Genomic DNA, 18,849 nt, shown 5'->3' with positions numbered 1-18,849 from the left:
AAGCTTTTCTTGTTCTTTTTATTATGAAAGGATTTAAGGAAAGGAACTTTTTTGGTGTCAGAGTAAATTTTCCTTCAATTTAAATATTTGCCTTTTTCCATACACCACATTTAGTGTTTCTTTACACTTACAATTTCTGTAAAACTTGTTTTTCCTTTGTTTAATATTCTGTTTATCTGAATATCCTCCTTCTAAATTTAATGCCATTTCTATTTCTCTCCCTTCTTTCCTAATTTTTCTTTTTTCTGATCCCTCTTCCTTCAGCCCAGACCTCAATTTCTGTTTTTGTTTTTTTTTTTGCGGTACACGGGCCTCTCACTGTTGTGGCCTCTCCCGTTGCGGAGCACAGGCTCCGGACGCGCAGTCTCAGCGGCCATGGCTCACGGGCCCAGCCGCTCCGTGGCATGTGGGATCTTCCCGGACCGGGGCATGAACCCGTGTCCCCTGCATCGGCAGGCGGACTCTCAACCACTGCGCCACCAGGGAAGTCCCAGACCTCAATTTCTATTCTCAGCTCTATTTCTATTCTCAGCTCTCTTAAGCAATATTGTTGATCTCAGCTCCTCCAGTATTTTGTAAGATTGATTTTCAGAGATACATATACTTAATATGGGATTCTCTGCACCATATGTAGTAAACGGAAACAAGTAAAATAAAGAATAACCTTTGGCCCTTGTAGTCCTTGAGGTCCAGGTGGTCCAGGGGGACCCTAAATCCAGAAAAGACAAAGTTTTAAAGTTTTAAAAGATAGTATCTGTAATAAATTGTATGCTTTAAATACTAAGTACACTCCACACCTCCCTAATTTCTATCATAATCAAATATCCTCCAGTATTGATATGCAAAGAGGAAACATTTCACTGGTTACAGAATTATAAAAACTACCTACTTATATGCAGAAAAAAATCAACACATTTAGGTTAAAATAATGCTCTAGAGTTGATTTGTAAGACAATGTAAAATTGCTGCCATGTCCCACATACATCTTTTGGGGTTGAATTAACTTCCTAATATATCCTGTGTTTCTAGAAACACTTCTCTCCTCGCCCCCCCACAAAGGCTTTGATTTCCCAAACACTAAAGAACAAAGCCATATGATTAAGATAAAGCCAAAGACTTTTAAGAAAAATAACAATAAAATTTTTTTTTGACTTTTTTACTAAGCAGACAAAGTGATTCAACTGGGGCAAATGTTGTAAAAGGTTACTAATATAAGAAAACATAACATTAACTATCAGATAAAAACAATGGCTACATTAGTACCATTATGACCGGCATGCATCAACACCGACTACAAAGTCACAAACCACAGAAATCATGCAATAGGAGTTACCGTGACTGTTAAGGTGGTAATTCTCTGTTGGGAAAATGTATTGATAAAGACAGAGTTACCTAATTTGTGTGCCAAAGTACAGTAATACATTTCTGAAATAAGATTTTGAATATATTTTGGCAAGACTGACGTCTTATAAGGAATTGACAAGATCCTGAAAACGTATCTTCAAACGAATACCATAGATTGTAAAAATTCTTTTAAAAATTCTTTTTAGAATTTTATTTTAAAATCTATGGAAAAAGAAAAAAGAAATGTCAACACTTTAATTCACTGATTTAAATTATGAAGTAAAATGGTGTACACTGGTGGCTTGTCAGCAGAATTGGGAGCTGAGAAACTTTCCTATTCATAAAAACTCCATTTCTAGAGTACTTTGATTAGAGAAAACGGAAATATCTCATTGTATAAGTAATATTTTTTTCTTTTAGTTTGTATCTCAATTGGTGCATTATAATTAGCGTGTGTGTGTCTGTGTGTTTGTGTGTGTCTGTGTGTGTGTGCCATGACTAAGACAGGAATTGACATGGGATTCGCCTTGTTTCTTAATGTAAAGGGCTTGAATACTGTACCAAAATATATTCTCTCAAAGTATGAATTTCTAAAACAACCAATCCCCAATCCACAAACCATTTTTGTTTTAAGATCTTCTAGTCTAAGTGCTGTACAAAAAGTTCTGTAACGCCTGTACCACTTTATGCGATTTTAGGGGAGAGAACATTTTCCATTAGGAGCTCTGGTCCTACACAAACACTGTCCAATTACATGTAAACTTGTGACTATCGGTTTAGCTCCATCTTTTTGTCTTCCACTGCTCCCTTCCAATTTCTAATTCAAGGTGTTGGTGCTGTTTTCTATTGTCGTTGTTGTAAAAAATAATCTTAACATCATCCACCCATCTCACTTCAAACACTTGAGTTTTTAGTGATATGGTGCATCATCCCTTAGAAAACAATACATTTATGCCCGTGTACAGATGGTTCAAGTTTGTATTCCATGATAAGATCAATCACGGTCATTACAGCTTCAGAGAAGACAGGGTAGGAAAAAATAACCAGTGCTTCTAAGATAGAAGGCAAAACGGCCACAAACTGGGGCAAGGTTATAAAAAAGTTAAGGCCCAGATTTTTATACCATCATATCTACGTAACATAAGGCACTACTTATTTTATTCTTAAGGGATTCACCTAAACCAAGAGTTGAATTTACGATTATGAGAAAGCTACTTCTTTGCTCCTATATGGGTAGATGAGTCATTTAAAAAAGGCTATTAGAAAAGTATAGAGTAGAAATAATTTCTTTATCATTACTTTCCAATTATAAATAACATTTTTAACTAGACAGCAAAAACATAAAACCTTGGAGAGGGAAGGAGTTTAAAATTTAAAGTCTCAGAGGTTTTCCAACCTGAGCCATGTATGATTCATTTTCCACCTAAGCACAAAACTAGTTTGTCTTTTTTAAAGTTCAAGGATAACAACATGTTTTAAAATGAGTTGCCTAAATAAAAGAGCAACTATTATTGGAAACTGAACTATAACAGAAGGGGTTTAAATAAGCTTGTTAAATAACTATATTTGTGAGACCTAAAAATTATACACGGCAGGTTCCACCCAGTTAACAGAAGAACAAATGATAGAAAACTAAGCTAACTACTCAAAAACATAGTTTTAACTGCCATCTTGAAGAACCAGTGGGCAGACACTCAGAGACATCCTATACATGTTGGCTCACTTTGGATTTCTCATATCTCGTTCCTCTAAGTTAAAACTACATAAACTCAGCAGGGTTCTCTGTTGAACTTCAGTAATGACTTGAAAACCAGAATTTTTGGTAGTGATGGAGAAAGACATGTCATTCTCTACTGAGGCATGATGTGAAATGGGAGGCATGAGTTAAAGAAGCTGTAAATTGGTTGAAGGCTAGCAGGATGCTTTGTGATTTATTCTCTGAGATGCTTATGTGAATCTCTGTAGAATTAAAAATTATTTTCTTTCACGTCTCATAATGATGCAAGCTTAAAATCACCCCTGATTTACACTAGAGAAGAGGTTTAGTTTATATGGTGTTGAGAAATTTTAAAAGCTTCAGGTAGGAAATGAAAGGTTTTACTGCTAATTGTGGAAACATAACCACCTTAAATAAAAATCAAAATAAACGGCTTACGACAAATGCTCATGTAAATACGGGCATACCTCAGATATTGCGGGTTAGGGTTTCAGACCACCGAAATAAAGTGAATGTCGTAATAAAGCAAGTCACACAAATTTTGGTTTCCCAGTGCATATAAAAGTTTTGTTTAAACTGTACTGTAGTCTATTAAGTGTGCAATAGCATTATGTCTAAAAAAAGTGTACATACCCTAATCGAAAAATACTTTATTGCTCAAGGATATATTGTACAACACAGGGAAATAGCCAATATTTTATAATAACTATAAATGAAGTATAACCTTTAAAAACAGTAAATCACTTTATGTATTGCTCACCTGGAACTTACATAATATTGTACATCAACTATACTTCAATAAAAAAAACTTTATTGCTAAAAAAATGCTAACCATCATCTGAGCCTTCAGAGAGTCATAGTCTTTTTGCAATAGTAACATCAAAGATCGCTGATCACAGGGAATTCCCTGGTGGTCCAGTGGTTAGGACTCAGCCCTTTCACTGCCATGGGCCCAGGTTTGATCCCCAGTTGGGGAACTAAGATCCTGCAAGCCATGCGGCACAGCCAGGAAAAAAAAAAAGATCACAGATCATCATAACAAATATAATCAAAATTAACAAATTTGAAATGTTGTGAGAATTACCAAAATGCGGCAAAGAGACATGAAGTGAGCAAATGCGGTTGGAAAAGTGGAACCAATAGATTTGCTTGTCACAGGGTTGCCATAAACTTTCCATTTGTAAAAAAAATGCAGTATCTTCAAATTGCAATAAAGTGAAGTGCAATAAAAGGAGGTATACCTGTAACAATTTTCAATAGAGTCAACAGTAAAATTTTATATTTCTAAGTGATATTTTTATAATTGTAATATGCACTTATTTATCTAAGTATCCAGATTTTGGGGCAGATTTTTTCTAGAGGAGGCAATAGTGAAATGGAATTTGCAAAACTGAATATCCATCACTGGTTAGAGAACTAGAAGAACAAATGTCTATTCCTTCCTCTCAATCTAATGGCTATTTAGTTTATTTATTAGCGACTCTTAATTCACTAGAGTACTATATTGGAAAAACAAATAGTTTTGAAGTGAAAAAAAAAACCTATAAGCTATTTACAAGCACAACACATAGTTGCCTAAACAACCCCCCTAAGAATAATAAACCTTTAGGTTGAGGTATAAACATGAACTAGTTGGCTGTGATGGATGCTGACTGGTTTACAGTTATATAGAACTCGAGGTGAAAAAAGAAACTGAGCACATCTATTCTTTCGTATCAAGATGTAGGTGTTAGATTTTTTTAAAAAGTACAGTGCATTTTGGCACATCAACAAAGAGTATTCAGGAGCTCCTAAAAAAATAACCCTAAGCATAATATTAGATTTTATGGACTCTTAGAAAAAATCCATTCCAAATCATCCTCATTTTACAGATCAGATCAATGAAATATAGATACATTATGTGATTTCCCCAAAGTGACTCAGCTAGTTAGTAACAGAGGGGAAATCAAAGCAGATTTCAGTTTTAGACTGAGGGTAGCTTGCTTCATGCCAGGCTCTGTTCATGTAAAGGCTTTAAAACTCTTCCACAGTCTTTCCAGAAAATGGCCATGGCCAATAACATAGGAGCATATCTTGAAAGATAAGAGAGTGGATACCTCTTAAAGGCAGTTGTAAGAATTATGGTGCCACTGGAAGCAGTCTAAGGGAAATATACAATCTTGCTAATAAAGATGAAAAATGTGACCCTATATTTTAGAAGTAAGAACTCTGACAACATAGTAAGTAACAAAAACTTCCTGTTCTTTCTTTCTTTATACATGCAGTTATCAACTTGTGGGAAAAAGGGAACAATTTAGAAAAACTGTCAAACTAGAGTTTGACAACAGCCCAGAGGCTACTGCTTGAGTCTAGTCCACTTGCACTGAGGAACCCTAATTCAAGCTGTTGATCGAACACACTGCCCAAGTAATGTTTCTCTAAGCAGTAAGTATGTGTCTCTATGTGCTTTACCAGAAGAAAAAGAATAAAAAGAACAGAAAAATACAAGGCTGAAGATGGATTCTGTAAAAACTATTTAATAAATGCTTTACTATTTAAAAATGATAGTTGTAACAAAGGACCCATAGAAATGAAGATCTACCATAATTAGATAATGTTAGTGAAATCATATGGGTGGAAAAAAAATCAAACAAGTACAAAATGGAAAATATTTAAAACAACTAATTTGGCTTTCAAGCAAAAACATGGATTGTGCATATGAATGAAGTATACTTACGAATTCAACCAATAAATTTATTTAATATTTACATGCCTAGACCTGGGTCAGACACATTGGGGGAGATAAAATAAGCATAAGATGAGTTTCCTGTCAACAAGTAATTTACAATCTGGTAAGAGGCAAAACTAAAGTAAATTGTGGAATTTCAGAATAATTAAATGTTAAACTACTGGGTCCTGACTGCTAATATTTAAAAGGATTCAGAGGAGAAATTCACCTGGGTGGCAGCAGTGAATAGTTGGATAGGATTTAGATGGATGAATGAAAGAAAATGGATGAACCAGATAAAAAGATCGTTATTTTTATAGATATGATAAATATGTTGTGGAGAAATAAAAAATTCTGTACAGGAAAGGCAGGGTTATAGGGCCTTAAAAGTCAGATGGAGGAGTTTGGGCTTGATAGAGTAGGCAAGAGGGTCACTTCGGTTTCCGAACAGATTAGAGTCATCAAAATAGTGATAGTTTAGGAAAATTAACCTTGGAGTGATATATAGGAAAAGATTAGAAGAGCAAGGAGGCACTAGGGGTAGAGGAATTGGTTAAGGGCTCATTGCGGTGTTAGATCTGATATAAACAACATGTAGACCTAGCCGGGAACGGAGAGAGTGGGGCAGCCTCAAGAGATACTTTGAAAAAGGAAACAGTAGCTTCTGATGAGATATAAAGGATGAAGGACAAAGAATAGTTTTTAAATGACACTAAAGTTTCCATCTCAAGAAATTAGAAAACTTGTGGATTCATGAACAGAAACTGGTTAGTTAGGAAAGGGAATCATTTGGTAGGTGTGAAAGGTAACCAGTATAATTGTATGTATTGGTGAGAGTTGACAAGGCAGTGTTGCATCCACAGTGGAAATATTCCTGGGAAGCTAGAGGTATATGCAGATCAGACCTGGAGGTGAAAGACTTGGAAGGCATCATGGGAAAGAACACAAAGGGAGTGATTATACCAAGAAAAGATCAGAGACTTGAGAATACCCAGAATTAGGGGGTGGACAGAGAAATTGGAAATACTAAAATAGAGTGGATCCATCCAAGAAGAAAACTGGAAGAAATGAGAGTAGAAGGTTGGAGAAACCAGAAAGAAAGAGTTTCAAAAGGAAGGTGGTTTAGTATAATGTCACGTACAAGTCAAGAGTGATGAGTACAATGGGCTTGACCTAGAGGTTATTGTTGACCTTTATAAGAGAAATTTCAACAAGATAATGGTACAAGCTACAATGCGGAGTCTAAGTATTAAGAGGATAAATAGGAAGCAAAGGTGATGGAGACAAGCCACACAGTCTATGGCTTTTGTTAACAGAAGAAAAAGAATTGAACAGGAGCGGTAGCAAGAAATGCCTATAAGAGACTTATTATGTGCTAGGCACTGTTCTAAGTGTATAATATGTACTTAGTCATCTACTCACGACAACCCTAGGCTCATGCACTTAGTAAGCAAGAGATGTGAACCCAGGCAGCTCAAACTCCAGAGCCACAGGGCTCTTAATGGCTTTGCTAGGTTCATGTATCAAGCAAGGAGACAAAGCTTGGCAAAACCAGTACAAGATTTAAGATGAGACTGACTAAAGCACATCTGAAGGTAGAAGGGAAAGAGAAGGAAAGATTGAAAAATGCTAGGAAATAAAGAGGATAAACTGGGGCAGGGAGAAGAAGATGGGTTCAGGAGATCAGGGAGAAGGTGTGCTTTGAGCGGTGGAGCCCTCTGAGATCTGGTGCGGGTGGGGTGGAAGCTGATAGTTACACACATTACAAGGGTCTCATCAGCGTCATTGTCTGTATCAAGGCAGGGAGCAGTCACTTGCCTGCAAGGCTTCGTGGAGGTTGCCGTTGTAGTCTATGATCTCGGTGGCTCCCTGATCTCCCTTTTGACCAGGTGGACCCTATGAAAAAATCAGCCAAGAGAACAGCACGGGGGTTAGGCTAGGATGAAGAAGGGACTGTGGCGAAAACAGAAATAGCAGCGAACAGCTCTCTCTGACCATCGATTCCCGACTAAGGCCCAAATGTACTTTAGAATAAATAATCATGTTCAAAGTTTGTCCTTATTTCAAAGGAGGCAAACTACTTCTAACTTCCTGTCTGTGGTAGGTTACATATATTAAATTGGATAAAAAAGAAATACAATTCAATCTCAAAAGCTGTTTCCTAAAAATTATAATGTGTAGGCTAATCTGATTTGACTTGCAAAATTTTGTTGGCTTTATCCACATTTATTAAAGCAACTCCTGACCTCTCTCTCCTCATCTACACCTCATAGATTGCTTCTTCATTTTTTAAGAAGATGGAACACTGTACTGTAGAAAATGCTTGGCTTTCCTAACAGGAATAGAATTCCATTAAAATGGAAGCAAATAGGGAACATATATATATATATATGAACAGTACCTATAAGGAGGGAACAAATATTTTTAAGATGTCTATCCTACTCAGTAGCTCTGCCACTGAATTTCCATTAGTCATGTCCTAATTCCCTGCCTGTGTTTTAAAAAGGTTCTGAAAATATGGACTATTGCTTTCTTTTTAATTGAGTTAATTGAAAAGTGGAAAGTTTTATTAGGTGGATGGCTATGGGCTTGCTATTGCTCATTTGGCAGAGGGGAAGTAGATAGAAAGAGTTCTTTAGACCTTCTCCTTATGGGCTTATCTTACGTGTTCCAGTCTATATACGCAGTGCTCCTGGTGACTACAATAAAAAATAAGAAGAAAGGGGGGAGTAGCAGGAATAGTCACAGTAGTCTACGTCCAGCGCTACTGTTGGGTATTATTAGTCCAAGTGCCTTGTGAAAAGCCACATAGACACACACTTCAAATCTAGGCTTGTTGGAGGCCAAAAGAGTAGATGAGACACACTCACCCTTGGTCCCAGGGCTCCAGAGTCCCCTTTGTCTCCACGGTCACCCTTTCCCCAGTGAAAAGAGAAGAAAACCGAGTTAGTAGTGAGGCCAACAGTCCAGAAATATCTCAAATCTAAGGATGTATTTAACACCATACAGCAACACTTTTAATATGAACTTCTGAAGTGGAAAATAACAACTAGAAATACAATAACCACTGACATGGCAAATGCTTTTTAAGATGCCCCCCGAAGTAACTTAAACTTCCCCCTTCAGATGACAGAGTATTTTGAAACAACAATACATATGGTAACTTGCTTCCTAGGGACCTTGAAAAGCAAAGCAAGTGGTTTCTATGACACCCAGAGCAAGATTTTACCTCTCAGACTGAGCTATGTTCCTGCCTGTATATGAAGAGATTTGGGGCAAGGGGGAAAAGAGGCAACCAATTAATTGGGTTGTCTGTTTTCTGAGAAGTCATTCCAGGGAGATTTAGGAGGGAAAGGTCACCAGCTGGGCCTCCCTCTGATGATGAAGATCTAAGGAAAAGTTTTCTAGAGGTATAGGTCTCTTAGCCCTCAGAAAGTGCTGAAGTGGACAGCAGCTAGCTGGACCAGGTTGGCGGGGCTGAAGGTCAAGATCTGGGCAAACACAGCTTTCTCTTTTTTTCAATGCAACATGAAAAGTCTCTAAATGTCCATTTATGGTGTGATGACTACCTCCCATCCCCGCCAAGAGACACCAGGAATCATCGAAACCTCAAACTGCAAATGCATCACTGAGAACACTCAAAATTTTCAGAAGTCTAAACAGAAATTTTGGAGAAGAGATTTGAACCTGGGTAGATTTGAAGGTTCTTTAAAACAGCCTAAAACTTACAGGGCCTTTTTCCTAAATAGAATTCAAAGCATTTCTATATGTCTTTCTTATAAACTGGATAAGGACCAACGAAGATGAGCAGGAAAAGGGATTATAATTTTTCTATCCACATTATGCTAATAACATTGACCATAATAATAAAATTTTGCTATGAATGGGGAATTATTAATTTCTGCTGTTTTCCCCATTTTCCACATTATTAGCATGATTAATAACATGATTAATAACATGATTCTGCTAGTAGTATATAGATTATTGCAGGTACTATATAAAGAGCATGATAAAGGAGAGAGTTTCAATTAGTGGTGAAATTTTAATGGAATGAAGGGAGTCAACTGACTTGAAAGCAAAGTATAATCTGAACATTTATCACAAAGATAGCCCGGAAATAAAAAATAAGATTATACTGTATATAATTTAAGTAAAGTACTTAATTTTTTCCAAATAAGCTATACATATGAAACAGGAAATACAATTTCTCATAAAGAATGGTCTGAAGCACAGAACACAAAAACAAACAAGATGAAACAAACCAACTGTTCTGAGATGTCATCATAGGGATGAAATTACTGCAACCCCAGTGTGTGAAAGAGTTTAATCTAAAACATGATTCTCTGTAGAAGAGACACATGTTACATGATGGCCTCATGTTACATTAAAATGGTTGCCCAGTTACTGACCTTTGACCCCTTTGGGCCTCTAGTTCCTGATTCACCTTGTTTCCCCTATTATAGAAGAATATGAAGATGAAAAAGAGAACATGACAGAGGGAGATAAGAACAGAAAAAAAAGAAATTAGCAGTGACTCAGGATAATACAGAAAAATGGAAACACTTTATTTTAACTGCCTCAGTATACTCCATATAATGTAGGCTGTTACAACACTGAACATAGGTATTATCACCGTATCATTAGTTCACTCCCTGGTCTCTCCACCAACCTTCATGCCATTATAATTCTGAAGACTGCCCACCCATCAGCGGATGGGAAGCGTTCTGTGACTAATTCTCATTAGTCTCAACAGTGTTTGCATAAATTTCCTTTTCATCAAAGAGTAAATCATTTCCTGTGTCTCTAGGATGGGTTATTAAAATAAAGTGTTACCATACTAGTTTGCAGGAAGTTGAGAGGAATAGATTGAACAGTCAAATAAATCCTTAGCTCTCATACTTTCAAGGTGTTACACACCATCAAATTACCATAGAAACTAACACAACACGGTTCCACATCTTCCTCAGTAGGTTTTAATATCCATCGAGTGGTAAGGTGTTAGTGTGACAGTACCTCCTGATTTATATTTGGATGTGTTATTAATTTGTTGACTGAACAGAACAGAGTAAACTGGAAAAGTTGAATTGTAAAACCCTTTTTAGAAAATAACGAATTGGTGTGAATTTCAATGAATTATTTGTGATTTTGGCTGTTTTAATACCCCTTGAATAATTTTATTTTAGTTGCATGTTCTAAAGTAAGTGGCACACATTTCCAAACCAGAGAATGTTGTTTTCCAGTGTGAGAATAACTGACCTTTGGTCCAGGGGCTCCAGGCTCCCCTCGATCCCCTCTTCCAGGATGCCCTGCCTCCCCACGGTCGCCCTGTCACAAATCGCAAAATAGGTAAATGGCGCCCCCTATCACCCCCAGCTAGTCCCTGTAGGTTAATGAGTGAGTTGAATAAAATCAAAGAAAGCAGAAAGTTACTATTTATTTAGCACATACTCGGCATTGTATTAACCTCAACATGGATTATCTCATTTAATAATCAAAATAATTATTCAGGGCTTCCCTGGTGGCGCAGTGGTTGAGAGTCCGCCTGCCAATGCAAGGGACACGGGTTCGTGCCCCGGTCCGGGAAGATCCCACATGCCACGGAGCGGCTGGGCCCGTGAGCCATGGCCGCTGGGCCTGCGCGTCCAGAGCCTGTGCTCCGCAACGGGAGAGGCCACAGCAGTGAGAGGCCCGTGTACCGCAAAAAAAAAAAAAAAAAAAAAAAAAAAAATTCAACGTTTGCATTTTCATTCCCGTTTTATAGACAAAGAAATGGTTTGGTAAATGCCTGTCAGATGCCTATGTTGGTAAATGGAAAGACTTTTTTTTTTTTTTTGGCCGCGCCCTATGTGGGATCATAGTTCCCTGACCAGGGATCGAACCAGTGCTCCCTGCATTAGAAGCTTGGAGTCTTAACCACTGGACTGCTAGGGAAGTCCCAGAAAGACCTTTAAAGGGAATTGATAAGGGCCATCATTAATACCTCACAACAGGCATGGACATAGTTTTCAGTCTGCAGCAACTTTTTAAGATCTTCCGAAGCAGGGCAAAATGGCTAAGTGCCGAGTTTTGTAATTTGATTTTCTGGGCTTTACTCCTGGCTCTGGAATACGTACCAGTTTTGTGTTTTGGGGAAAGTTAGTTAAGTTCTGAAAGCCTCAGTTTCCTCTGTAAAATGGAGAAAATTAGAGTACTGGTTTCATAACCTAGAAACGGAATGTGCTTGGCATTGTACAAGATCCAGAGGTGTTACAGCTTTTACTAGGTTTATAGCTCTGGGAAGGATGAGCATGGTCACTGCCCACAGGGAGCTAGTGCTCTAGTTAGAAAAGATCCACATGAACAAAAAAGAGTTAAGGAGTAATGTAAGGCCATATGTGAGAGAAGAAGAAACTCCACAGGGTTTTCAATGGTCCAGATTGACTTCCTTTTGGTGAGACTTGGGTCATATCCTGAAGGATGAGGTAGGGTGTATATTATAATTATCACTGTTTATAACTGTGCTATTGATGAGTGCAGGAACTGCACACAACACTTTACATGCATTATCCTATCTAATCCCCAGGACAAATGAGAAAGGTGTTAGTATCCATAGTCTACAGATGAGGAAACTGAAGCTCAGAGAGGTTAAATAACTTGCCCAAAGCCTTTAACGTGGGAGAGCTGTAATACAGAACTGACTGTAGTCAGTCTCCAATTTTTGCATACATGTTTTTGTATGTAAATCTTTTGCACATCTCTGGTCATATTCTTAGGATAAATTCCTGCTAGACAAATGGCTGTGTCAAAAAGTATAAACATTTTAAAAGCTAGCTAATCGCCCTTCAGGAAGATGGTGCTGTTTTACACTCCCTGAACACAGACTTGAGAGTGTTCAGCTTCCTGCACGATGGGTAGAATTTCAATAATCAAACAAGTTTTGATTTCTGGTGATGGTATGTTTATGGATGAGGGAGGCACCCTTCTCACTGAAGGACTGATTCGTCTTGGAAAGGAAAAGAAAGTAGGATTTCGATCTGTTATGGGTGATGTAGGGATTTAAATTCCAAGATCTTTGTCTGTATCATGCCCACTGTGGGAAATCTTTGTGGTTTTGCAGGGGAGGTGGGATAGATTAGGGCCAGGATGAAGAAGACTCAGTAGGTTTCTCAGCATGAACCAAAAGGGGGTGGGACAATGGAGAGGTTGAGAGAAAGACAAGGGACTTGATTGGATGCAGGAGATGGAAAAGGTGCTCCAGAGGGATTTTCCAGGGATTAGAGACTGAAGCACTTTTGCTGGTATATGGAATTTTTATTTAAATATGTATATACCATGTTTGGTGTTGCTCTTAATATTTTACAGAAGAATTCTAAAATGGTAACTATAATCTTATTTTAGAGAAAAACAAAAATTTTAGAAAATCATTTCTCTGTAGTATTTACCAGAGTAGTGGAGTCTATATACGTTTACCTAGAATCACTTATTATCATCATGCCCGTAATCAGTTGCTTATTAGTCTCTCTCTGGAATTACATTACATATTTGTGTACTTTTTTCTTTTCTTCCACCCCTTTCTTACACATATTACAGTGGAAGCTTCAGTAGAGTAGACACTGTTTTTGTTGCATTTATTCCCCATTCTCAAATACTAGAAAAATGTCTGGAAAAAAATGTGTTGAATTAATGACTAAACAATATTATACAAAGTATTCTAAATTATTCATAATAAAGTCCTATTTCTTTAGACTGATGGAGGTTTCTCTCAGGCGCTATACAGATGCTGAGAATACAGCAGTACATAAAACAGATTTTTAGATGCAATTATACGTATTTCTTCATTATGATCTCTCTTCACTGTGTTGGGGATAAAATATGAAGACTTAGTTTATTTTTAAAATCTGAATTTACTGGTACAAATCCAGACTGCCTACGCAACCGGTAAAAGACTAGTGTTTGGCTGAAAGAGATTTTTAAATAATCATGACTTTTCCATTATGATACCAATTTCATGTTAGATAGGTAATTCAGCTGAAAATTAACTTCAGAATATTGTTAAATGAATTTCTTATTCATATCCCTCTTGTGGAAATACAAAACAGTTACAGTACAGTCTTTACTTTTATTGGGAGTTCAGAGTAGTATCTGTTATAAAAGTATCTGTTCTGTAAAATCAGGCTGGGTTCTTCATGAACAGTAATTAATGTTGATTTTACGGCTCTACATCTGGATTTTTTTGACTGTGGAAGAGTTTAAAATAAGTGAACAAAAGAAAATATATTTAGGGCTGAACTCTACACTCCACAGTCTGTGTTTCTCCTATTTTCCCCTGTTTAGCAAACAAAATGCCACAAACATTTAGAGATCATGTTCACGCCCGGTCCTCTCCAGCACTGACCAGGTTTCCCGTTTCTTTGTGCTTATCCACAAAGCAATCCTCTTTCTCTACCTGGTTCTGAGGCTGCAAGCCTGAATAAATACGAGAGTTCTGACATGAACACAGAATGCTCATTATTCTTTTGTTCTAGCTCTTTTTATTCCAGAAAGTGCATTTCGTGTGTACATCTGTTCAGGCTAAAACAGGCTTTCCTCATATTTTGTTAATAAGCTTGACAGCTCATTATGTGAAAAAGAAATTGCTGAGCAAGCAGTAATTTTACATAAATTCGACAGAGTTTTAGTCTCCCTTTAGGCCACACATAGTTTCCATTGACTAGGATTAGAGTTATTTTCTCTTGACCAGCGGAATGAGGACTCCTCTGTCAGAACAAACCATGAACATATTTCTCGAGCTCTTGGAAATCATCCTGGCTTATTTCTGCTGAATGCAATACACATTGAGGCAAAACTGCTATGGTTTAAAAATAAAAGAAAGTAGTTTGATCTAATTTTGCTCCTTCTTTGATTCATGAGTCTGTCATGAATAAAGTTCCATCCTCAGAGCTGTACCTTTTTATGTCTTACTGGGTAGATAAAAAGGGAACTATGGCTCTGACTGTGTCCACAGCAACCTAGTTTTTTATATGGCAGCATATAGATTTTGCTTTTAGGGCCCTCTCTCAGGTTGCCAAGTGGAAGATCACGAGATGGTTTTCATTACAGAATCTTTCTGCAGACGTTATTCAGGATGGATCCTTTTGGGATGAGACACTTAGGAATCTATATGACGTCAGTACTTGCCTTTGCAATCTAGGGAGTGATGGGGGAATAGTAATAATGTTTGATTTATGCGTATGTCTTAAAATGGGTAACGAGGGGCAGGAGTGAATGAGTTCTACCTCTCCTCCTCAGAATTCCCTCACTTTTCCATATGGCCAGGAGACTAATAGCATCATATCAATTTAGGTACAATTTGGGGGACAACGGGAACAATGAATGTATTCCACCATCCTGTTGTTTTGCCTAAGGCTTTCTGGAATTAACTTCCTATTATTCTATTTAACATGGTATTCCCATTAGAAGTGTTAGGAATAGGTGCTAAGCTGCTTTAGTTCTCCATTAGGCAAAAATATCTGGTCACCTAAGGAACATAATGGACTAAAAATATACGATCAAAAATTTCAGAAAGGAAGGAAGGGAAAAACACTACGTTTACCTTTGTTCCTGGTAACCCTGGTAAGCCTGGTTCTCCTTGAGGACCAATGAAACCTGGTTCTCCCTTTAAAAAAATGGGCATATGAGATTATTACATATTTGACAGTAAATATGTAAAGTTAGACTGATTTCCTTCTACTGGGATTTTACTCCTTTGATTATATATAGCCTTCTTGCTGAGATCCAGCTACTAACTCTAAAATTAATCAGAACTGGTTTTGATCAGCCACAGTACTTTGAGCAAAGCTTTGGAGGAGCTTGAGAAAGTAAAAGTGACAAAGAAACAAGACAAATGTCTTTACAATTTCCTTTCTCATCTGTTGTCCAGTGCTTCTTATCATTTACCAAATCAAGATCCATTATGTTAGGGTGGATGTGGTAGGTAGCGTCTAAGATGGGCCTCAATGATCCCACCTCCTGGTATTCAATGCCTTTGCGTAACCCCTCTGCTTGAGTGTGCACTGGATTTACTGACTCATATCTAATGAAGAGAATATAGCAGAAGTAATGGGATATCACTTCTGAGACTAAGTTATAAAAAGACAGTGGCTTCCATCCTGGGGACTCTTCCTTGTTCTCTCTCACTTGAATCAACTTGCTTTCTGGAAAACAAGCTGCCATGAGCAGCCCTATGGAGAGGTCCCCATGGTGAGGACTAAGGTCTGCCAAGAGCCGCATGTATGAACTTGGGAGCAGATGCTCCACCCCAGTAGAGTCTTCAGATGAGATCACAGCCCTGGCTGACAGCTTCACTGCATCCTCATGGGAGACATTGAGACAGAGGTACCCAGCTGAGCCATGCTCAAATTCTTGTTCCTCCAGAAGTGTGAGAGGACTGTTGTTTTAACCCACTCCCATTTGGGGGGCTTGTATGGTAGGCAGCAATTGATAACTGATACAGTGGGTGTGGCTAGGGAAGAGATTTGGTAATGTTTAGATGGAAAGCAAAATATCTCTTCTTGCCCAGCCTCAAAATCTCTTCTCTACCACCTGGAGGAAACCCAGTTGTGGTATAATAAAAAATATATATTTGGTCTTGTTCCTGGTTCCTAAAACCTTTGGAATTTCCTGAGTAATAAGAGTAACAGGAGCATGTTTTGTTATCTTAACGAGCCCCTTTCAAACATATCTGAGTTTATGCTAATGGGGTGACTATGGTGGGCCCCTAGACAACTTCAGGGTTGGGGCTGTGATAAGAAGGTTGGAACTTTCAACCTTTCCCCTCCTCTCACCACCTCCAGAGAGGGAGATGGAGATTGAGTTTAACCACCAATGACCAATGCTTTAATCAATCACGCCTACATAATGGAACTTTCATAAAACTTCCAAAGCAGTGGGAACTAGAGAGCTTCTGAGCTGATGAACACATCCATGTGCTGGTAGGGTGGCACCCCCCAACTCCACGGGGACAGAGGCTCCTGCCCTCAGGACACTTTTGACTTCACCCTTTGTACCTCTCCATTTGGCTGCTCATTTTAATCTTTCATAACAAACTGTGATGGTAAGTATGGTATTTTCCTGAGTTCTGTGAGTCACTGTAGCAAATTATCAAACTTGAGTGGGAGTGGCAGAGGGTGGCTGTGAGTACCCTGGAATCTGTAGCCAAGTCAGACATAAGTCCAGGTAAGGCGGAGAGGGTGAGGTGGGTGGTACCTGTAATTGTGGTCTGAAGTGAGGGCAGTCTTATGGGACTGAACCCTTAAACCTATGGAATCTGATGCTAACTTTGAGTAGTTAGTGTCACAATAGGATTGAATTGTAGGACATGCAGTTGGTGTCAGAGAATCAGAGTTGGAGAACTGGTGTTGGAAAAGACACCAGGTATTTGGCATCAGAAAACACCTGACACCAGTGTTCACATATAAACTATAAAGTTTTATTTTCTTCTTAACAACGTGAGCTCAAATGTAAAAGTCTAACTTCCTGAAATCTATAACGAAGTTTTAAAGCAAAGAAAAACAAAACAAAAACATAATGCCTCTGTTCCCATGTTTTCTGGGATTTGTTTGTTCATTTGTTTCCCCCCATTGGATTATTTCTGGAGCAGTAGCTAATGTTGTTTGACATATTTGATTTTTTTCTAAGGTAGCTATATTTCAACATTTGTTTTTCGGAGCTGAGCAGGAAGATACAGAGAGGATGTTTGATAAGAAGTGTTAGAGTGTCATGAAATATTTCTGCAATAATGATTTTTTTTAATATGCTGTATAAAACCTTGGTGTTGGGCAGGGAACCAAAGGATATCAGCACCGCAAAATTTGCTGAACAGTGATAAATAACTGAAATGGATTATCTCTAGTTCTTATACTCATGGTACTGCTTTAAGAAAATAAAAAGTGTAGGGGAATGAATGCTTTAGGTTTATTGTTTGTGAAATTTCTATAACTCTGTTCTACCTGTCTCTATAGCTTTACATCTAACGGAGAGGAAAATCTGAACAAATAATTTTGGATCAATCTCTTAATCGTCTAAAATGACAATCAACTATATTCAGAAAACTCAATGATGACCATTCTATTTCTTATAAAAAAAATTTAACTTGTTATTTTAAACAAAAAACATAAGAAATATACTTACTTACAAGTAAGACATTTCTCCCAATAAAATGATTTATATAAATACATAAATATTCCCTCTCCACCCTCAAGAAAAAAGCTGTATTAAAGTTCATGTGTATCATTAGTAACAACTTACTGTAATGAAAATATAATGCAAGTTAATAGGTGGAAAGTTTACAGGTAGACAAGACTCTTGCAAATCTTCAAGTAGAAATAAAATGATTTCACTGTTGCAAAGCAAATAGAAGCACCATTAAAGCATACTAATAAAAGAGAAGAAAAAAGAGTAAATGTTGCAAAAATGTATTTCTTATTTAGGTTAGTGCTTAGTTTATAAAAAGTTGAAGCATGCAGTTTCATAAGTCACACATAAATAAATAAGGCTTTGTGATCTAAGTGACCAAAGTGTTGTTTCTTCCTTTTTAAAAACATTAATGTATTTAAGTCCTCCTGAGTTAAATGGATAGCAATTTCCTTTATACAGAATGTTCAGGGTGAACATTTTTATTTCAAGATATAAAATTAGCAATGCATTGGACACTCAACAATTTTAGCATTATTAATACTGGCTTATTTTAAAGGCTTTGAGTATGATTAGTGGTACTTTATCATGCCACTCTAAGAAAGCATCTACCATCTCGATTCGTTTCTTATTTCAATTTATTCAAGGGGAACAATAGCATACTTAATTTTAGGATCACAGCTTCATGTTTATTTAATGCCAGAGCTCTCAATTACTTTAGAGACATTGTCTCCATCCTGTCTATATCTTGGCAGGGTTGGGAGGAAATAATCATTTGTCTCTTTTCTGTCTCAGGCTTGAAAGACAATTATTGAAATAAGGCATAAATATGTCTACGCATGGTCTTGAGCTGGTTGGACTGTTTCTTACCTTCCTAGACTTATACCAGAGGTTCTCAGAGTGCCTTTTCACTTACCATTTTTAGTGTACA

General features: G+C 37.5%; 1 protein-coding gene across 1 annotated transcript in view; it reads right to left on the bottom strand.

The window, feature by feature from the left end:
- COL25A1 (collagen type XXV alpha 1 chain) overlaps nucleotides 1-18,849 on the bottom strand; it is a 465,859-nt gene that overhangs the window by 39,772 nt on the left and 407,238 nt on the right. Inside the window, exons 19-24 of the mRNA XM_073804997.1 lie at nucleotides 15,340-15,402; nucleotides 11,025-11,093; nucleotides 10,178-10,222; nucleotides 8,639-8,683; nucleotides 7,587-7,664; nucleotides 665-709 (exon numbers count right to left, since the gene is read on the bottom strand). Coding sequence (XP_073661098.1) covers nucleotides 665-709; nucleotides 7,587-7,664; nucleotides 8,639-8,683; nucleotides 10,178-10,222; nucleotides 11,025-11,093; nucleotides 15,340-15,402 — 345 coding nt within the window. The remainder of the gene's footprint in view (nucleotides 1-664; nucleotides 710-7,586; nucleotides 7,665-8,638; nucleotides 8,684-10,177; nucleotides 10,223-11,024; nucleotides 11,094-15,339; nucleotides 15,403-18,849) is intronic.

Source organism: Tursiops truncatus, chromosome 5 (assembly GCF_011762595.2).
Source record: "Tursiops truncatus isolate mTurTru1 chromosome 5, mTurTru1.mat.Y, whole genome shotgun sequence".
Taxonomy (NCBI): domain Eukaryota; kingdom Metazoa; phylum Chordata; class Mammalia; order Artiodactyla; family Delphinidae; genus Tursiops; species Tursiops truncatus.
Note: the sequence above shows the minus strand (reverse complement) of the source record. Positions and strands in the feature narration are given on the sequence as shown.